The following is a 21,679-nucleotide window of genomic DNA, read 5'->3' as shown; positions in this document are numbered from 1 at the left end:
TGTGGTGGCTGCAATAGTTCCTTTCCACTCACGGTCCCGCTTGCTACGTCGTTTGTTCTTGTGGGCCGTTTTGGTTTGTTGTTTCCTCCTCTCTGCGGGTCGGAGAGTGCCGCCTCTGTGGGCGGGGGAGGGGAGCAGGGTTCTGCGCTTCCCTCCCTTCTAGTCCTCTTTTATGGCCAGTTTCTTCTTCGGGCAGTTCGCTGAAGTCACCCGTTTATCTTCCGTGTCCCAGTTCTCACTGGGACCTGCCGCTTTTCCTCCCTATTCACTTTTTTTTAATGGGAGATCTTACTCGCAGCGTCTCCTCGCCGCCATGTTGCTCCGCCCCCTAAACCTCTTTTTAATTAGTTCTAATGTGTAAAAATAGACTTACTATCTAAGTGTCCATTGTTTCCTGGTTTTGTTTTATTAAAAGTATATTTCTGGTACCTCATTTAAAAGGAATGATAATGATAAAACACTTTACATGTCTCAGATGAGACATGTATTAAAAAAACACGATGGTGGGCCTCCCCGGTGGCGCAGCGGTTGAGCGCTGGGTTGCGAAGCTGCCCGCTGCCTCTGCGGCGCCGGTTTGATCCCCGGCTGCTCCCCGGCCACAGGCGGAGGATCCCACATGGCGCGCAGACCTCTCCTGCCGCCCGCTGCTCCCCTCAGCAGTGTACTTCGGTCCTTCTGCCTGCTCTGCTCCCCGCTCTGGCTCTGGTGAATTCTCTCACCCTCCCGCGCTTCTGACTGTACCCAGTGCATGTATAAACAAAACAAACAAACAAACAAAATAAATAAATAAAACATGCCTCTATTTAAAAAAAAAAAAAACACGATGGTGATGTTAAAATGTAATTGATACTCAAAAAAAAGTGATAATAAAGCAAAACCAGGACATAATCCTGTTAGTATCATGAGAGTCGAGTCAGCTACACAAAAATACAGCAAAAAATTTCATTCAGAAGAGGCACCTTTGTAAATTCTATTTGGATGTAAACTAATCGGTATGAGCACATTCTATTTTAACGAGTAGCTGGTGTTTTACATCAAGGACTTGTTTATAGACTACACAATCATAAATTGTCCTTCTAGAGTTATAACATTTGTTACTATTTCATTGTATGAAATCAAATAATGTTGTTTACTTTGTAAGTTAGATTGGGTTTTCTTTGGCCTCCTTTCTGCTTTACTGGTCAGGCTCTTCACAGTTTTCTGCCTCATTGCCAAGGTAACCTAGGACTTCTTGTGGTTGAGAGCCAAGAAGCCTACACACTGCTTTTCTTCTAGCATGGGGTGTTTGCAAGTGAGTCTTTAGTCTAAGTAGGTCAGATTTGAGTGGATCTTGCTCTTTAGATCAAACTGAGGTGGCAATTCTAGGGAGAAAATGCTTACATGAAAGAACGATATGAATGTGTGAGGTGAAATGACCCATGACAATGGTTTCTCTGTGCCAGATTGCAAAATTGCAGCCAATTAAAAATGCTATAACAGGGCCTCCCTGGTGGCGCAGCGGTTGAGCTCTGGGTTGCGAAGCTGCCTGCAGCTTCTGCGGCACCGGTTCGATCCCTGGCTGCTCCCCGGCCACCTGAGGAGGGTCCCACATGGCGCGCAGACCTCTCCTGCCGCCCGCTGCTCCCCTCAGCAGTGTACCTCGGTCCTTCTGCCTGTTCTTCTCCCCACTCTGGCTCTGGTGAATTCTCTCACCCTCCCGTGCTTCTGACTGTACCCAGTGCTTGTATAAATAAAGAAATAAATCTTTTAAAAATTAAAAAAAAAAAAAAATGCTATAACAGCATCAAAAAGAATTATAGTACTTAGGAATAAGTTTAATCCAGGGGTGAAAGATCTATACACTGAAAACTATAATCTGTTAATGAAAGAAATGTGAGGGGGGCCTCTCTGGTGGCACAAGGGGTTGTGCACAGCACTATGAAGCTGTCTGCAGCCTCTGCAGCATGAGTTCAATCCCTGGCTGGCCAAGAAGCAACCCACATGGCTCAGCAGACCTCTCCTGTCTCGCCCACTGCGCCCCTCAGCAGTGTATTTCAGTCAGTCTGCCTGTTCTGTTCCCTACTCTGGTGAATCCTCTCACCCTCCACACCTCTGACCTATATACCCTAGTTCTTGTCTACATAAATAAATCTTTCAAAATGGAGGAGATGCAAATAAATGGAAAAATATTGTGTAAATGGACTGGAAGAATTAATAAATTGTCCATATAGCCCAAAGCAATCTACAGATTCAGTGCATCCCTATCCAGATTCTATTATTTTTCACAGAAATAGAGCAAATAATACTAAAATTTGTATGGAATCAAAGACAACCACAAATAGCCAAAGCAATCTTGAGACACATAATTTCAATATCAGTGTGATACTGAAATTGAAAGTCACATAGATTAATGGAACAGAATAGAGAACTCAAAAACCTATGCACATATATCCAACAAAATTTTCCACAATGGAGCCATGACTATGCAGTGGGGAAAGGATAATTTCTTCAAAATAAGTGGTTCTGATAAAACTGGACCCCTACTTTATACAATACATACAAATTAACTCAAAATGGATTGAAACCATGAAAGACCTGAAATCATAAAACTTATAGAAGAAAACAGGATAAATTCCTTGACATCAGTCTTTAGATTTGAGACCAAAACCAAAGGCAACAAAAGCAAAAATAAACAGCTGGGACTAATTTAGGTGAAAATGCTTTTGGAGGAAACTATGAGAATGAAAAGACAACCTACAGAAGGGTGAAGATATTGAAAATCACATAACCAATAAGGGGCTGATATCCAAAATATATCAGGAACTAATAAAACTCTAAAACAAAACAACCAAACATATAACCCAACTAAAATTAGGAAACAGACCTGAATAAACATTTTTCCAAAGACATACAAATGACCAACAGGTATGTGAAAAAATGTTCAACATCACGAATCATTAGGGAAATGCAAATCAAACCCACAATGGCATATTACCTCATACCTATAGGATGGCTATTACCAAAAAAGAAAATATATTGGTGAGAATGTGGGGGGTGTGTGTATGTGTGTCATGAGGTGATAGTCTAATTGTGGAATGTTACATAGTGTAATGACACAACTGACATGGCACAGCCTACTACTTGCCTAGGTGAGGTAACAGCCTGTTGGGGCCCTGTCATGTGTGTGGTCCCTCATTAGCTGAAACATTTTTCAGTGACTCACAACTCTGTGTGTTCTAACACACACACAGTGCAATATTATTCAGCACAATGCAGTATTATTCAACTCAACAAAAAAGACATCCTACCATTTTTCACAACATGAACCAGAGGGTATTATAAGTGGAATAAGACAAATACTGCATGGTATCACTTTTATGTGGAATCTCAAAGAAATGCTGAACTCAAAAAAACAGTAGAAAAATGGTTACCACAGACTAGGAGATAAGGAGAGGCTGGCAGATGCCTCAGTAAGGTCTGAGGCTCTCATGTATAACATGGTAATGATATCTGATATCACTGTAAAGTAAAACAAATTTTACTTTTGAGGGCAGAATTTATGTTCTTAGCAGGAAAAAAAATAAATGTGAGGTGATGAATACATTAATTAACTAGATGGTGGGAATCCTTTCATAATATATATATGTATATCAAGTCATCACATTGTACCCTTTAAATATCTTACAGTTTTGCCAATTATACCTCAGTAAAGATGGAAAAGAAAAATTGTATAAGGAACAATGAGCACTTGCCATACAAATGTTGACTGGCCTATCCCTTCCTACCATATCTGAGCTTAATGTCCTCCATCCACTGATTTGATCTTCTTTACTTGTGGGTTACATTGACACGAAGAGACTGGGGCTGAAAATAAAGACAGATAGATCTCATAGCAAAGACCTTAGAAGCCAAATACTGCAAGGGCCTCCCTGGTGGCCGAGGGGTTAAGAGTTAGCACTACCAACCCGAAGGCCCACCGCAATGGCCTGAGTTCCATCCCCGGTCAGGGAGCTAACCCACATATGGCACAGCAGACCTCTCCTGTTTTGCCTGCTGCTCCCCTTAGCAGTGTATTTCACTCAGTCTGCCTGTTCTGCTCCCCACTCTGTCTCTGGTGAATCCTTTCATCCCCCACACCACAGGCCTGCATCCCAGTTCATCTATGCAAAGATAAATAAAATTTTAAAAAGTAAATGGTACAGGGGTATTTTAGGCAGGCTGTTCTTTCATTCTCAGTCTGAAAAAGAAGCTGCCCTTTATGGATTACAAATGGAAGGTTCCAGCAGAGAGACATGAAAAGTGACAGGACAAACTGGGGACCTTGTATGCAGAAAAAACTCAGAGTGTCCCCCAAAGAAGAATATAGCTGTACCACACAGGATTGAGTGAAAAACAAAAGGGCCAGGACAGGTAGGAAGAAAGAGGGTCCAGATCTGAAAATACAGACAGGTTACTTGATGCGCATTAGTCTTAGAAAAGGCTCTGGATGCAGGGAACAAAAGTGAGAATTGAAACCTGGGGAGTGAACCAGTTCACAGTATGGGAACTGCGAGAAATGCCTGCACTGAGAAATACGGTTGTGCAGGTTAGTGAGGCTGTGCTCTCAATCCTGCATTGGGAATACAGCTGTTTGCTAGGGTGAGGAATGACAATGCTGGTTGCCAGGGTGAGGAATGACACTGAATGACATCGCTCCCTAGACATTTTCTGATGACAAAGTTGCTTTTAGTAGCCCCAGAGGTATGGTGGAGATCTCATGAGGAATTGGTAAAGGAATAGACACTCTCATAATTAATCACAGTTTGATGTACATTTCTTAGGGAGATTGTCCTATGACAAATGAATAATCATTTTATATTTTCCTAACCATTAATGGAGAAAGGATTTTCTGCCCACGTCTTTACTAATAAATCTTCAGATCCCTGAGTAAAAGATTTCAAATATAGTTTCTTTGAAAATAAAAGTATGAAGCACTTTTTAAATTATATGTCAAAGAAGTTGACATTCTTGAATTCTTCAGAATAAAGTGGAAAAAACTGTTTACTTAAATGATACTGGATGATGACTATCGAACATAAAAAATAGCTTGTGGAAGTATCTCATTTTCTGTTGAATATTATTAACCTCTTATTCTACCTTTTATTTTTTCACACAAGGGAACTGTAGGTTCCTAGTCCCTACACAAGTCTATTTAGATACCCAACCACCAGCAAAATGCTCCTTCTCTTGTCAGTTGCTCTATATTTTTAAAGGTGTTTTTCTACCCTGGTTATGTTCATATTTACTGCCACCTACCCCTCTGATTCAGCAGCCACTCTCTTAGCTCTCTGAAATCGAGGCGCTCTGTCTCACTGGTAGATACTAGCTTTTCACCCCCCATCAACTGGCATATGGAACACCTTAAAAATATTCTGCATTTACGGATGACTTGGTGAAGGAAACTCTATGGGGACTACACGTGAGGGGGTGGGGGGAAGTAAATATTGTTTAAAAAATGAACAATGATGTAAAAAATTAAAGGAATTAATAAAAAAATAAATAAAACCTTAAAAAAATATTTTGCATTTCCTGGAATATTGATTTCGTAGTCTCTTTGCTTTTATATCTCTGTCTTCCCTGCAATCAGAGTTCATCATACATTAAAGAAAGCTCAAAAGTCTGGGTCTATGTGACAAGAAAGGTCTGTTTAAGAAATATCCTAACACACTATGATGTAAACTACAAAATAAGCTGAAAAACAAACAACAAAATTTAGTCACCTGGGCAAAATATAGGCGAAACACTACATGACATGCACCTCAAAGACATCTTTACAGACACATCACCCAAAGCAGTGATAGTGAGGCAAAGATCAACAGCTGGGACTACATCAAATTAAAGAGCTTCTGTACAGCAAAAGAGACAATAACAAAAACAAAGAGAAACCCCACCAACTGGGAGAACATTTTTGCTCCCAACACTAATGATAAAGGACTGATCACAAAAATCTGCAAAGAGCTGATGAGACTCAACAAAACCAAAGAAAATAATCCAGTCAAAAAAAAATGGGCAGAACTAAAAAGAAACTTCTCCGAAGAGGAAATGCAAATGGCCAACAGGCATATGAAAAACTGTTCAACATCACTTGTAATCAGGGAAATGCAAATCAAAACTACCATGAGATACCATCTTACACCAGTGAGAATGGCACATATTAAAAAAACTAGCAACAACAAATGTTGGCGAGGATGTAGAGAAAAAGGAACTCTCCTGCATTGCTTGGGGGAGTGCAAACTGGTCCAGCCACTATGGAAAGCTGTGTGGCGATCCCTCAACCTACTAAAGATAAAGCTTCCAAATGATCCAGCAATTCCACTCCTAGGTATTTACCCAAAGGACACAGAAACATTAATTCCAAAGGGCACCTGCACCCCTTTGTTTATAGCAGCACTATTTACAATAGGTAAGCTATGGAAACAACCCAAATGCCCAAAAATGTAGACGACTGGGTCAAGAAGATATGGTATATATACATAATGGAATGTTACTCAGCAATCAAAAAAGATAAACTCATGCAATTTGCAGCAACATGGATGGGGCTGGAAGGGATCATGCTCAGCGAAATAAGCCAGAAAGAAAAAGAAAAATACCGGATGGTCTCACTCATAGCCGGAATTTAGAAAACCTAAATAAGAGACCAGGAAAAAGACTAATTGCAATAAAGTAAAACTCAAAATCAATAAGCAACTGTAGACCAGAGACACACTACAGTGTGGGGTGGGGGGAAGAGAAGAGGGATTAGGGTCAGAAAAAGGGGGTGGGAATTGTATGGGGAATATAACCAAAATGAATATGCATACATTATGCAAAAATGAAAAATGATGTAAGAATTATATAAAATAAAATAATTTATTAAAAAAAATAAAGTCACCTGAGCAATCATGCAAAATGTTTTACCTGCTTTCCACTGGCTATTTCCTTTATTGTCTCAACTCATGTTTCATCATTCAACAAATGCATATCTTACAAGGCATACTGAAACATTGCTGTTGTTCTATTGTTGTTTTGAAATCTGCTTCATGTAAGGAGGTTTGAGGAGGATAATGTCTCTCTCCCCACATCAAACTGGGAGTCAATAGAGAAATGAGATGCGGGAATCGGACAGCTGTAGTTCAGAATATCAGTTTTGTGGTTAACAAAGTAGAATCAGAGATCACAGCACATAACTGCTCCACAGTATTACTGTAGAATCAGTACTAACGACCCACCTTTTGTTTCTGATTTTAGTGATTTTAGTCTCCCTTTGTTTTTAGTCCTTAGAGCTAGAAGTTTATTAGCTCTGTTGATCTTTCAAAGAAACAACTCTTGGTTTTATAAATTTTCTCATACTAGTTTTCTATTTATCTTTTCTAATCTTTATTATTTCCATTTTTCTACTAGCTCTGACTTTATTCTTTTTCTTTCTATATTACGTTATTGATTTCAGAAATTTCCCTCTTTTTTAATGTAACATTTACAGCTCTAAGTTTCCCTGCTAGCACTGTTTTTGCTGCATCCCATAAGTTTTACAGTATGTTTTTATTTTCATTCTTGTCTGTGTTTTCTGATTTCCCTTGTGTTTTCTTCTTTAACCTTTGTCTAAGGTGGTTATCTGATTTTCGTAGTTTTGTGAATCTTCTCATTTTTCTTCTATTAATAATTTCTAAGTTTATCCTGTTGTGTTCAGGAGATATTTTGTAGGATATATATGTATATCCTATTAAATATCTATATATATGCAATAAAATATAGACATTTTAAATCTATTAAGACTTAATTTGTAACCTATATATAGTCTGTCCTAGAAATATCCCATGTGACCTTGAGAAGAATGAGTATTCTGTTGTGTATATTTCTGTTAGATCTAGTGGTTTATTGTATCATTCAAGCCCTCTGTTTCCTTACTTCTGTCTAGTTGTGGAGATATTTAAGTATCCAACTATTGTCTTTTAATTGTCTGTTTCTCCTTTCAGTTCTGAAAGTTTTTGCTTAATATATTTTGATATTCTGCTCTTAGGCACATAAAGGTAAATGTTCATATCTTCTTACAGTATTGAAACTTTTATTAATATATACCACCCTTCTTTGCCTCATTACTTAAAAAAAAAAAGTCTATTTTGTCTAATATCAGTGTAGCCATCCCTGCTTCATTTGGGTATTATTTATGTGGAATATCCCTTTCATCCTTTTACTTTCAATCTATTTATGTCTTTATATCTAAAGTGTAGCCTCTTGTACACTGAAATCTATTGGATATTTCTTAAATCTATTCTGCTAATCTCTTTTGATTAAGTTTGAAGGGCCTCCCTTGGTGGCGCAGCGATTGAGCGCTGGGCTGTGAGGCTGCCTGCAGCCTCTGCTGCACCAGTTCGTTCCCCAGCTACCGGCAAGGGTCCCACAAAAAAAAAGACTTTAATACACTTACATTTAAAGTAATTATTGATAGGGAAGGACTTTCTGCTATTATTTTCTATGTACTTTATAGCTTTTTTCTCCCTTATTGCTTGTATTATTGACTTCTTTGAATTTAGTTGATTTCTTGTAGTGAGACATTTAAATTTCCTTCTCTTCTCATTTTGGGTATATTCCATAGCTATTTTCTTTGTGGTTACTGTGGGGGTTGCTTTTAATATTCTAGAGTTATAACATTCTAATATAAACTACACCAGCTTAACTTCAAAAATATACAAAAACTGTTTCTTTACAGCTCCATCCCCAACTTACTTTAGTTACTGATAATCACAAAATTACAACTTTGTGCATGTGTGCGCACCAAAACAGACTAATACCTTTTTTATTCATTAGTCTTAAATCATGTCTAAAATGAAAAGGACCATTACAAACTAGAGTTATAATGAAAGCTTTTATAAATTGCCCACAATTTATATTGACTGCAGATATTTGAGTTAATTCATGTGATTTGAGTTACTGTCTAGTGTCCTTTCATTTCAACCTAACGGACTCCCATTAGTATTTCTAAAGAACAATTTTGGCAGGTATAATTTTTGGTTCTCAGTTTTTATACTTGCAGCATTTTTAGTCTATCAATTCTGCCTTCTGGTCTCCAAAGATTCTGATAAGTCACTTTTCTCTTGATACTTTCAAGATTCTCCAACTTTGACTTTAAATGGTTTGATCAGAATGTGTCTCAGTATGGTTCTATACTAGGTATCATTGAGCTTCATGGATATATTTATTCAAGTCTTCAAACTTGGGGAGTATTCAGCAATTCTTCAAATAATCTCTTTCCTCCCCACCCCTGGTGGAAACTCCCACAATATGCATGATCAAGAAGATCTGTGTGTGTGTATGGGTGTGTGGGTGTGTGTGTGGGTGTGTGTGGGGGTGTAGCATATATACTCCATTATTTTATTTATATACATATATATTATATATGCAATGGAGTACTACTCAGTAATCAAAAAAGATTAAATAATGCCATTTGCAGCAACATGGATGGAGCTGGAAGGTATTATGCTAAATGAAATAAGCCAAAAGGAAAAAGATAAATATTAGACAGTTTCACTTATATGAAACTGAATTAGAGAAACTGAACAAAAGGTCAGGAAAAAGGTAAAACTTGCAAACTGACCATAGATCTGAGGCATACACCAGGGGAGGGAAAAAAAACAAGGGATGATGGTGATGGAAATGAGTGCTATGGTGGTGGGAAAACAGGGACTATACCAGAGGGGAAAAATCAAATATTGTTCAAAAATTAAGAACGATGTAAGAAAATAAAAAACTAACAATTAAAAAAACCTATTTCTGTGTTCCTGAATCGGCTATTAAAAATGTAAAACCTGGCATAGAGAGGAGCCTTCTGCTGTTTGGTCAGGGCAGGACAGCAAGAGACCCAGACCAGCTTCTGAAGATCAGAGTTTGGCCTCAGTCAAGCCAACTTTTGTTCTCATCCATGACATTATGTCTTCACCCAGGATAGTTGAGAACGTTTGGGAAATTCACACTCTAAAAATATTTCCTTTTTTTTCATGTAGGCAAGATAATACAGGAGTGACAGTGGGTTACTAAGAATGCAGTTCCCTCATTATGTAACACGGACAAAAATAAAGAGTGTTCTGGGCCAAAAATAGAGCTGAGAAAGAAGAATGTGAATAAATAGCACTGAAAAGTCATTATTTACTCAAACTGTCAAATGGGTGAAGAACTTACAGAAGTTTTGATGTCTGTCCCATCACCTAGTTAGGTCTGACTGGCCCCTGGAGGGAGCTGATGTCACTTTCCTGACAAATCTTTAACATAAGCAAATATGTATTTAGAGGAGGCCACTTTAAGGTAAGTGGCAGCAGTGATCTCGCTCCTTCCTGGTCATTATCAAAGTGGTAAGACTGGAGCTGTTAAGTCATGGGCATTTTCTTATGTAGTATCATCCTACTGCATGTCATGTAAGGGGAAGGATGCAGGTCATATTAGAGTGCAGACAGAGCAGCAATTTTTCTTGGGGGCTGCTGTGTTGGCAGGTGGCTGTGATGGGGCTGATTACATGCCACAAATTCCATGCTTGTGCTTCCTTCTCACAACAGAGCAGCTGTCCCCTCAGGATTCAGAACTGGGCATCCAAGACTCCTCCTTGTTCTCACTGCCCACTTCCCATTATTGACCAAGTCCTCCGATGACTTGATGACTTAGCTGGGTCTTTTTGTCTCATTGCCACCAGGATGAAGTGCTGTAATTGGGAGCTAAACACCAAGGATTGCCAGCAACCAGAAGCTTGCAAAAGGCAAGGCAGAAACCAACCCTACAGGTTTCAGAGGGAGCATTATCCTGCCAATTCCTCGACTGAGGACTTGTAGACTCCAAAATTGAGAGACAATACATTCCTGTCCTTTTTAAACACTTACTTTGTGATAGCAGCTTAGGAAACTTTGTTAAGGCAGCTTAGGAAACTAATACAGTGGATACATTTTTTTTTTCCTCTTAGGAAATACTTTTTATCATAGGCCTAAGCACCACCATCAATCAACTCACCAGTTCTGAGCTGCTCCTCCAGCAGGAGCCGGCGTGTACAAGTCTATCACTAGAGCTTTTTGCCACCTTATTTTGAGACAAAAATGAAGACAAACCTGCAAACTTAAACAAATATTCTATCATTGCTCTGCACACACATACACAAAAGGCAACATTTTTTTTCAGCCTAATAGGCAAGAAATGTTAACTTTCTTAGAGAGGGTCATTTAACTGGAAAGCAACAGGAAGGAGTATTATCTCTGCTCTAGGCCCCACATGCCCAGGCTGGTTTCATCTAGTGGACCACAACCCCAAACCCTGTCAAAGACTGGGCCCATTCCTGTCATCTCTGAGTAAGGCTTAAGTAGGGACCTTTAGTTCAGTTGCGTTCCTTGATGATAGCCATACCTCTGGAATGTTCCCAGCAGTAAGTGGGACTGTTCACTTGAGGGGGTTTATCCACGGCCACCAGTCAGACATCCCAAACTGCCAAGGGAAAAAGTGCTGGCTTAGAAGCTGTGCTGACATGAACTAGCTTTGTCTTTTTTTATTTCAAGTAGCCAAGTCCACTTTTACAAGAGGGTGCCAAGCTCTACTTCTCAGAGTTAGAAAAACACTAGCAGTTCTTTCAGAAGCTAGTATTCTTTCTGAAATGTTCTGGTTTCATGATCCCCAGTGGTCAAAATTAAAGACCAGAAGATTTCTTTGCCATAGAGAAGCATGCATGAATGCACACATTCATTCATTAGCTCATTATTCAGTATCAAGCCATATCTATTATCCTGCAAGCCCTGAAGAAGCTGGTAGCAAGAATGGGGCAGTATATAGGATTACAGTTGACTTGAAACAGACTACACCATGGCTCCATGCTCTTGCTTTCTTCATATCCTACCCTAACACTACCCTCCAGTTCCTGGCAAGGAACAGTGCACTGCAACCAAGACTGCCCTTACTCGGAGCAGAAGTGTTCAGTGTACCCATCAGTGCAAGGGGATGATTATCTTCCCTCCAGGAAGTCACTTCTCTTCCTTTCTTAGAAATCTTTTTACCTCTCTCTGAACACATTTGTTACTCTGCAGACATGTATGCAATAGGCAGTTGTTCTCACCTTACTTGATGTCTCAATAGTATTTGACACTATTATATGATCAACTCCCACCTTCTTGAACCATTTTTTTTTTTTTGTTTTGTTTTTTTGGCTTCTAGAACATCACACTTCATGTTTTCCTTCCACCTCAATAGCTACTTCTTCGTCTCTCCTAAAAGACTAAGACCGAGACCTCTTCTCTTTGCTATGCAGTCACTCTTTAGGGGTGTCCTATGTCCGGTGGCTTATATACTGGCCATATCTAGTTTCCCAATTTACGGAACATGTTTGAGCCCCTTTCTTAAACTCCAAACTTATTTTAAGCTGGTATTGTATTAGCTGAGTATTGTTATTTTGGATATTCTATTATTCGATAGTTATCTTTTGCCATGTAACAAACTGCCCCCAAATATAGCAATTTAAAATAACAAAAATTATCTCACAGTTTCCAAGGGTCAGCAATCCAGGAGTGACTTTGCTGAGAAATTGTCTTCAAATTGCAATCATCTGAAGGCTGTGGAGAATCCACTTCTAAGTTTACTCACGTGGTTGTTGCCAAAAGCTTTCAATTCCTCACCATGTGGGCCTGTCCACATGGTTACTTGTGTCATGGCAGCTGACGTCCTCCAGAGTGAGTGATGGGGGACGGGGTTGGTGGGGGAGAAGCCAAAACTGAAGTTGCAATGTCTTATACAACCTGATCTTTATAAAGTAATAAACCAAAACCACTTCCGCGTTCTGCTGGCCAGATTCTGTGAGTATGTGTGCAGGGGATACCTGGTAAAGAGTGTGGGGGGTTGGGGTACTGCACAGGGTATGAATACCAGGAGGTAGGGATCATTGGGGCCATCTCTGAGATTGGCTACCACAGGTGATATCTCAAAATGAACATATTCTAACTCAAAATCTTATATCATCCCCTAAAACTTGCTCTTCCCTCAACCTTCCTTACCTCAGTAAATGATGGTGTTACTTACTCAATTACTTAGGCCTTAAACTCTCAAGGAATGCCTGACTCCCTTAACATCATTGAGTCCATCAGCAAACTTTGTATATTCTTTCAAAATACAATCCAAATCTAATCACCTTTTTATCCTCTCCATTGCTACCTCAGTCCAAACCACCACCCACCATCCCCACTCTTCTACTTCCATCCCTACCTCTGCAGTGTATTCACACAGTAGACAGACTGAAGATTTTTTTCAACTGCCAGATCATCATACTCCGCTGTTAAAAATTCTCCACTGGTTTTCTTTCAAGGAAAAATAAATCCCAAACTCACAGTTTTGCATAATCTGGTCTTTGCACATCTGTCTCACTTTGCTACTTCTCCTCCTTTCACTTACCCTTTTCTAACCACACTGACCTGTTTTCTGTGTCTCCAAAGGACAAAAGTTTACTTCCATCTCAGAGATTTATATTAGCTAATCACTAGCTGGAATGATCGCCTAGACACTCGGCAGGCCTGCTCCCTCACTTTTAATGTCACCGACTTTCAGGTCTTCGCTTACCACATTTTTTTTTTTTTAAGAGTTTCTCTGATATTTTTATTAAGATCCATTTCTATTCTTTTTTCCAAATAATTTTTTATTAATTTTATTATTATTATTTTTTAAATTTTATATATTTTTTACATCATTTTTCATTTTTGCACAATGTATGCATTTTCATCTTGGTTATAGTCCTCATGCAATTTGCAGCAACATGGATGGAGCTGGAAGGGATCATGCTCAGCAAAATAAGCCAAAAAGAGAAAGAGAAATACCAGATGGTCTCACTCATAGCAGGGATTTAGAAAACCTAAATAAGGGACCAGGAAAAAGACTAATTATAATAAAGTAAAAATCAAAATCAACAAGCAACTATTAACCAGAGACACACTTCCGGAGGGTAGCGGGGAGGAGGGAGTAGGATCAAAATGGGGGGGTGGGAATTGTATTGGGACTATAACCACATTTCTAAAAGCACTCTCCCTCACCTCCATCAACGTCTACTTGGTGTGCCTCAATATAATCTCCATGAGGACAAGGGTCTTTTATCTGTCCTGGTCCCTACTGTATCTCCTATGTCCGGAACAGTACCTGGCACATAACTGACACCAAAAGACACTTGCTGGACTAATGAATGAAATATAATATAAATGCTTAGAGTCTTAAAAATCCTAGCCTCAAGAAAAAATCTTAATTGTTAATAGTGATGTAAGCATGTACAGGTGTGGGAGGGCCCCACAGTGAGGATATTTCTTATTTTCACAAGCATTTGTCAAGCTCTTTGCAGCACATTACAAAGAACAAAGGAGGATTTTAAAAATTTGACAATGTAATTGCTACTTTCCAAAGGATCTTAAAATTTAGCATAAAATCTAGGACATGCAATACAGTTTTTTAGCCTCTCCAGTCCATTTGCCATGCTATAATGTGGTGTAAAAACCACCATTTCACTCCCCTGCTTAAAACTTCAGCAACTCACTACTGCCCTGAAGATAAAGCCCTAGCTTCTTGCAATCATCCCACTTTGCCTCACTATTTTCATTTTTTGTCCTTCTCCACTCCATACCATACTGCAGCCAAATTGAAATTCTGGCTGTTCACTAAAGATACATTTTCTTGTTTCTGAGTTTTTGCCCCTCCTGTTTTCTCTAGCTGTACTATAACATTTTTCCTATCCCCTTCTTTATCAATTAACTTTTGCTGCAAAATAAACTGCCTTTCTCTTTTCTCTTCCTTCAGCAGACTTCTATGCAAGTCTTAGGGTTCCCAACAGGAAGAGAAAAAGGCAAGCCCCAATATGCATGTGCTTTTTAAGTCTGTATTGTACTTTTTAAGTCTGTATTGTGCTTGCCAGTATCTTTCTTGATCCCTAAAGCCTAAGTGAAAAACATAACCCTATACTCACTATGATTCCTGTACCACTGTTGTCAATAAATGAATGAATGCATCTAAATAATAAACAGACCTCCAGTTCATACAACTGACTATACTCCATTTGATGGCAACCTTTTCTACTTGATGGGAAAGTCAATGAAAGGAGGGAATGTGTTTCAGTTTCTGTTTCTTCAATGCCTAGTACAGTATTTGATACAAAGCAGGTACTTAAAAATATCTGTGACATAAACACATAAAACTAAAACAACAGTAAAATGGGACAATTGCCATTTGAAAAAAGGAACAAAAAAGTGTTTATGAGACTCTTGTCACACTCAGCAGGCTGCAAATATTCATGAAGATCTGAGATAGCATAAAACTAATATAGTAACAAAATGCCCACCGGAGGGGGAGAAAATTAACCAGAGAAAGCAGCACTTTCCTTTTTATTAAATTCACAACCTTTTGAAAGTCCAACCTCTTTTTGTAAAATGTTTTGTTACTAACTTCCTCATTAGAAAGCAAACTCTGTCCGTGAATGACACACCTTCTTACTTTGCACAACACTCAGTCCTCAGGTCTGTGTCTGTATGGTTTCCCAGCAACAACTAAATCCAACATCTGAGATGAAGACCAGAAATCATCATCCCTAGTTCAAATATACATATGTATATATACACACATACATGTGTACACACACAGTTTTTTTGGGTTTTTTGTTTTTTACAAAAAATAATATATAACACAAAGTTTACATGGCTCTATTCATTCTTTAAAGTTACATAGGTCTATGCTTCAGTATAAGCATTTTTTACTTTGGATTAAAGTGGGAATGTCAGGCCTAAAAATATATTTAACATTACTGAACAGAGGTGAGACAGCAACACAGACTTAGTAAATCTTGATGAACACCTAAGTACAAAAATGTTGTTATGCTGGATGCTACACATCCCCACCAATTATTTTCATTTCACCTAAAATACAAAAGCAAAATAGTGCATTGAAATAATGTTCTATTCATTACACTAGCACATATCTAATTATACTGACTGCATGATAATCTCTATGTATCAAGAGTATATTTTTAGAGTGTGCTCAACACTACTTCATGAAATACAGTATCCAGCCAGCAACCACAAAAAAGGAATGCATGCTGTACAGCAGGAAGAAAACAATAATTTGCAGGTTGACATCTTACATGGCAATCAAGAACAAGAGAAACAAAACTTACAAGATAAATATAAAACTAATTTGCAGTGATATTTAATATATATTGTTATCAGAAGGAATACATTTATCTGTCACAGTTACATGGAAAAACACATAAACTATGTGAGATTCTAATTTGCTCCTAGAATATTCAAAATACTCATCAAAAGTTAATTGTTACAGTGAAGATGATCAAGAGGTGATTGAATAAACAGAATGTCATTTAGTATTTTAAAAATACAGATTCCGGGAATAGAGGCTACCACCAAAATATCCAGAAAACTGTGTTAACAGATACTGCATTCTGCATACTTGATACTAATAAATATAACAAGTGTTTACACAGACTATGAATGCAGGGCTAGTCGTGGAAAGAATGAAATGAACACCAGTTCCACCAGGATGAATACAGAGAGCTCCTGTTGTTTGTTTTGTTTTGTTTTGTTTCTCGTGTCTCACTTCCCCCCAAAACTTGAGTCATCTCTTTGGGGCAAAAAAATCTTTCAATAGCTCAAGCCCATCCCCTCTGCTGCCTGCAAGATAAAACAGAATCCAAGCTTGGTTCTGGAAAGTCTTCCAGATGCTGGTATGATTCTCCATCATTCAACCGGACAAGCCCTCTTCATGGCCTCTTCGGGTTCTAACTGGCACAATCTCCCCCTACAGAAGGGGCCAGCAAGGCCTCTGAAACAACAGATGAGGTAACCCTGGTAGAATTAGAAGAAGGAGGTATCTGATGAAAAGGCACCTGCAAGTCTGAAATCCTCTTTGGTGAGAACACTGTACATGCGCTGAGGCAGAGCTCGCGAGTATGGAGCAGGGCGGGGCACAGTAGTGCGCAGAATGAGTTCCCGGCCAGCAGGGGGTGGGAAGTCTGACGTGGAGTTCTGCCTTCTTTCTTCTGGGGAGCCCACTCTCCTCAGTTCTTCCTCTGGTGGAGATGCAGCTGCAGCCTTGAATAGAATCAAATTGCTAAATTCAACAGCGAGTCAAGTGCTACACTTAGATCATTTTAAAGGACAGATGAAAAAATACGACAAAAACATTAAAATGTCCTACATTACTCAGTAATGCAGTTAATGCATGTTATGAGCACTCGAAAAAAAACCACAACACACAGAAAAAATGTAAGAAACAGTGGCATGCACAGCCAGAGAATACAAATACATTGGTGACAGTGTCAGAAGGGATAATGACTGCCAAGCAATCTGCTTGAAAAGTGAGGGCTAAAGGTCATATTAGACATCTGATGAAAAGGGAAAGTGGACCTACACTGGTTTATATACATTTCTTCTAGCAATGACCCAACTCGAAGTGTGATGTCCTCAGTCTAGTAATGAGCTGCTTCTCTCCAGAGCCAGGAAAAGATGGTTTTTATACTGATTATTTAAACTGATTCTATTTAAGGTTCCCTTGCCAATTTAATACTGGGGATGATGACTTTGTTTGCTGGGTAGCTAATAAGATATAGAAGTGGCAGAGGTCCATGTAACAATGGTCACAAAAGAGAAGTTCTCAATATTTAAGGTATCTATTTTTTCATTAAAATTTTATAAAATACATATTCAATTAGAGCTTTCATTTTTAACTCTGATCACTATACTTCTTTCATTTCTCTGACCACCACACTTGACAATATTGATTGGGAAAAATAATTGTTTTGACAATAAAAACATGAAATCATGTTACACTAAACATCAGCAAGAAGGGAATGCCAAATCCAGACTGTTAAAGAGGTGGTTAGTCTTAATGACCTTATGAAGTTACAGGGATGGGAAGGAACAAGGAACTATGAGGGACAAAGGCTATTTTGTTACCTCATCAGAAGATTCAGTCAGCTTGAGAAAAGGGTGAGAAAAGAAACAGTGATGAAAGGGAAACAAGCAAGATGGATTAAAAAGAGCTAGACAAGAGATTTTAAGATTATTTCAGAGACAGCATGCACTACATCAAGAAATATGATCCTATCAAAAGAAATCAAGACAAACACACACAATACAACACACCTTGCTTGTCAAACTAAGCACACATCCCATCACTCAACTCATGGATCTGATGGTTCAACAGGTGACAGAGTGTAATTTAAATGGGGGAATGATTCAACAAAAATCTAGCTCTTTTATTGAAGAATTCAGATGCAAAAAAAAGTGCAATGGCTTCAAAATGGGTTTGAATTTAATAGGTGTCTCAAAGTTACTCAATTTAGCAAGACTGAAGCAAAATCCAATCAGTGGTCTGATTGCTAAACTTCATTTAGATACATTTATGCCATTGACACATGTAATCATGAAGTATATTAAAATGCAAAATTTTAAGGAAAAATTCAAAAATATATAAAATTAATGTATACTATAATGTATAAATAAAATTAATGTATACTTTAATATATACTATAAAAATTCTCAATGTTTTTCATTGTAACTTATTAAAAATATTAACACCCATTTTTAATAAAATGGATGTATCAGTTAATTATGAAAAGAGAAGTTACACGAATGGACTTTAATAATTTACTTTAGCCATACACCTAAGGATTGAATTTAAAAATGAATAAACCAGCTACTTGTTATGTGAATGACAGTCTGTCAATTCCCTAAAAACATTCATTGCATGATTTAAAAGTTTGAAATGTTTTAAAATTGCCTAATATGGGATAAATTTATAATTTCAGTATCTGTTAAAGGGGATCAACTACAAAATGAGGTCATTACGAAGATGACACACTCCTATATTTACTGATATAGAAAGGTTAAGTGGAGAACAAAAACAAAGTAAATTATATAATCCACTTTTTACAAAATATACAGTGTATACACTAGATGTTAAATGCTGAGAGTAAACAGTAGGTAGTAAGATATGACTAATATTTAATATAATTTCCTGTACTGTCCAAATTTTCACAATGAACCTTTACTTACAATCAGAGGGGGAAAATGCAATTTCCACTTTGGGGGAAATAATTTTATGTAATCATTACAAATAACACACTCAGTTTTATAAAAATATAAAACTTCAGATTTCAAATTGTCCTAAGACAAGTTTTAATAAATGAGGAAAAAGGAGACGGTTTTTGCAATATGAGGAAAATTCATATTGTTGCTAACAAGGAAATGTGTTACAAACTTCTGGATCTAAGCTGATAAAGTTATTATAGTATGTGAAAACAAATTCAGTTCTTGGTTCCCTGCCAGAGGCAAAAACCAAAATAAATGAAAGTACATATCTATTGTTTTCTAAAACTCTAATTTATAAAGAAATACAGCACTTGGTTTTTAACCTGAAATTTGTAAATTTAAGAAGTTATCCCTTAAATAATCTCAGGTTTTAGTTCTTCCTAAAAATTCAGATGAGTAGATCTGGCTATGATTTTGAACATATTAACTAGATATACTCCAGACCAACTCAAAGAGATTATGAAATTATTACTTCATGTGTAGACTTAATGAAAATTCTTTATCTTATTTGATTCTTAGAATTACATCCTTAAAAGCTGGGTCATTACAGTGTCATCACAATGCAAGGTAAGGGAGTCAGCCTGTATTTAGTACACTTCATACTACTTTTACCAGAATCTTTAATACTAATGAGCCCTGACATGAGAATCATCTGTGGGATGCCAGCAATTCTTAACCAATAAATAAGATCAGTACAGAGAGTGTGAGCACAGAGTATTACTAATATCACTTTCCTAAAAATCAAATTTTAATTTTTTAAAACTTCAAATATATAACAGTGAAGATAATTTTCAAATCAAGCTTTCTCTCTGTGCTGAAGCCTAAATTTTCATAGTCCTAAAAATCTGAAACCTGCTTTTCCTTTCTAGGAAATTTCTAAAGTTAGATCTATGGATTCATTTGCAGTACAAGGAATTTAAAATTGGTAAGACTGGCCTCTATTCTAATTTGAAAGGCATAAACATTTTTTCTGCAGCCTAGCATTAGCCATTGTTAACCAAGCCAAGGGATTTCAGACCTTTCTAATTTCTGAAATTTATATCCTAAAATAAACTTACCATTTTACTCAAATGTGTAAGAAAGCAAAAGAATTTCAAAGACTCAGAAGTTACTATTACTTTAATGTTTGAACCTAACCATGTGTGAAATCAAAACAGCCATCTTACTGAGTAGCGATCTAGAGAGATCATGATATAATCAATGATAAATCTCACATACCCTCTGAGCATTCATGAACAGCTTGTGAATGATCCTGCCAGCATGCCCTCTTCCTGCACCAATGACTAACACCTCAGGCTGCTCCAAAAGGCAACTTACAAACCTAGAAGAGAGAAGTAATGAAAAGATAAAAAGGAGCTGCATAGTTCACATTGTGTCAGTCCTCCTAGATTAATTCTGTGGGTAAATTCTCAAATTGATACTGGCTAAATCTATCAAGCAAATGTGGAAATTTTGTAACAACATAGACAGACATTAGGAATTAAACTCAGATGACAATATGACTGCCTAACTGTCACAGGATCTATCTCTGTCAAAGCATAGAAATACTCAGTATATTTCTTTCAGACTAGAAGCTTAGAAAACACTACAGTAAACATAAGATAAAAAAAAAATTCTGGACAACAAAAACCAAGTGTTACTCATACAGCAAAATAGTGATCCAGATTTTTGGTTTTATTCCTTTAGAGTATAGATGCACACTTGCTTAAAATATGTTTTTCTGGGCAAAGTGTCAATTGCAAACTGTGCCATTGTTTGTTCGAAACACTGTACTTCTAAGTATATTACAGGTAATGTATAGTGGAGCTAACAGAGTCAAAGTCACAGAGCCACCCAAGCCAGTATGTACCACATGCTCACTGGTACATAATTAATTCATACTGCTATTTTAGAAATTTTAGAAATTATTCTCTAATTGATTTTTATTCTGTTCATTTAAAAGGAAGGAAATTCTTGAGAGCAAAGTAGACTGGGAGAAAATTTTACTCAAAAGATACAAAATTCAAACAAGAACTTGGTAAAAGCTCTACTAATGCCTTGTTAGGCTAATATTAAATATTTAGCATCAATAATTCTATTTTTTATGGAAAGATTATGAACAACTTAAAGTTATGATAAATTCAATCAACTGAACTAGCTAATTTGGAAATACTTTATCACATACTAAAACAATGTCCTTTCAAGCACTACAGGCAAAAATGAACAAGGATTCAACATTAACAGGATCCACTGCTAACAGTGTCAAATCTCAGAAGGAGGAAAAGACTGCCCCAATCATTTTCCTCATCTGGGAGAAGCCACAAAGTTACTCTGTCAAAACGTATTCATAAGGTACACAGGATGTTCACTTTTGCTACCACAAACCTTGCTTAAATTTACATTAATAACCAGAAATAAAGAACAGAAATACAGTTTCAGAATACCTCAACTGTGGCTAAGATCAGTAAGAACGGAAAGAAAAGCTCTGGAGTACTTTGAGTAACAAGGAGTGAATAATTTCTCAACATGAAACTGTAGGCCCTACATCTATCTCCAAGAGCAAACAAGAAAATTCCTAGAAACAGAGAACTGGTAGGAGAAAGGGAAACACCTCGCAAATA

General features: G+C 37.6%; 2 protein-coding genes across 9 annotated transcripts in view; one reads left to right on the top strand and one right to left on the bottom strand.

The window, feature by feature from the left end:
• Positions 1-12,789, top strand: part of ZRANB3 (zinc finger RANBP2-type containing 3) — a 183,897-nt gene extending 171,108 nt beyond the window's left edge. For 7 of the 8 annotated variants that reach the window (XM_054699685.1, XM_054699684.1, XM_054699683.1 and 4 more), the window contains one exon: positions 12,498-12,789. In XM_054699685.1, the coding sequence (XP_054555660.1) occupies positions 12,498-12,563 (66 nt within the window). In that variant the 3' untranslated portion in view covers positions 12,564-12,789. Of the gene's footprint in view, positions 1-10,675; positions 10,764-12,497 lie in introns of those variants that run through there. The other variant, XM_037523281.2, reaches the window with a different exon arrangement.
• Positions 12,790-13,691: 902 nt separating this feature from the next.
• Positions 13,692-21,679, bottom strand: part of RAB3GAP1 (RAB3 GTPase activating protein catalytic subunit 1) — a 77,667-nt gene continuing 69,679 nt past the window's right edge. The window contains exons 23-24 of the mRNA XM_037523274.2: positions 20,298-20,400; positions 13,692-17,078 (exon numbers count right to left, since the gene is read on the bottom strand). Of these exons, the coding sequence (XP_037379171.1) occupies positions 16,842-17,078; positions 20,298-20,400 (340 nt within the window). The 3' untranslated portion in view covers positions 13,692-16,841. The remainder of the gene's footprint in view (positions 17,079-20,297; positions 20,401-21,679) is intronic.

The sequence above is a fragment of the Talpa occidentalis genome, unplaced genomic scaffold (genome assembly GCF_014898055.3).
Source record: "Talpa occidentalis isolate TD23 unplaced genomic scaffold, MPIMG_talOcc4v2.1 talOcc4.3, whole genome shotgun sequence".
NCBI classification, from domain to species: Eukaryota; Metazoa; Chordata; class Mammalia; order Eulipotyphla; family Talpidae; genus Talpa; species Talpa occidentalis.
The sequence above is the reverse complement of the archived record's forward strand: the minus strand, read 5'-3'. Positions and strand labels throughout refer to the sequence as shown.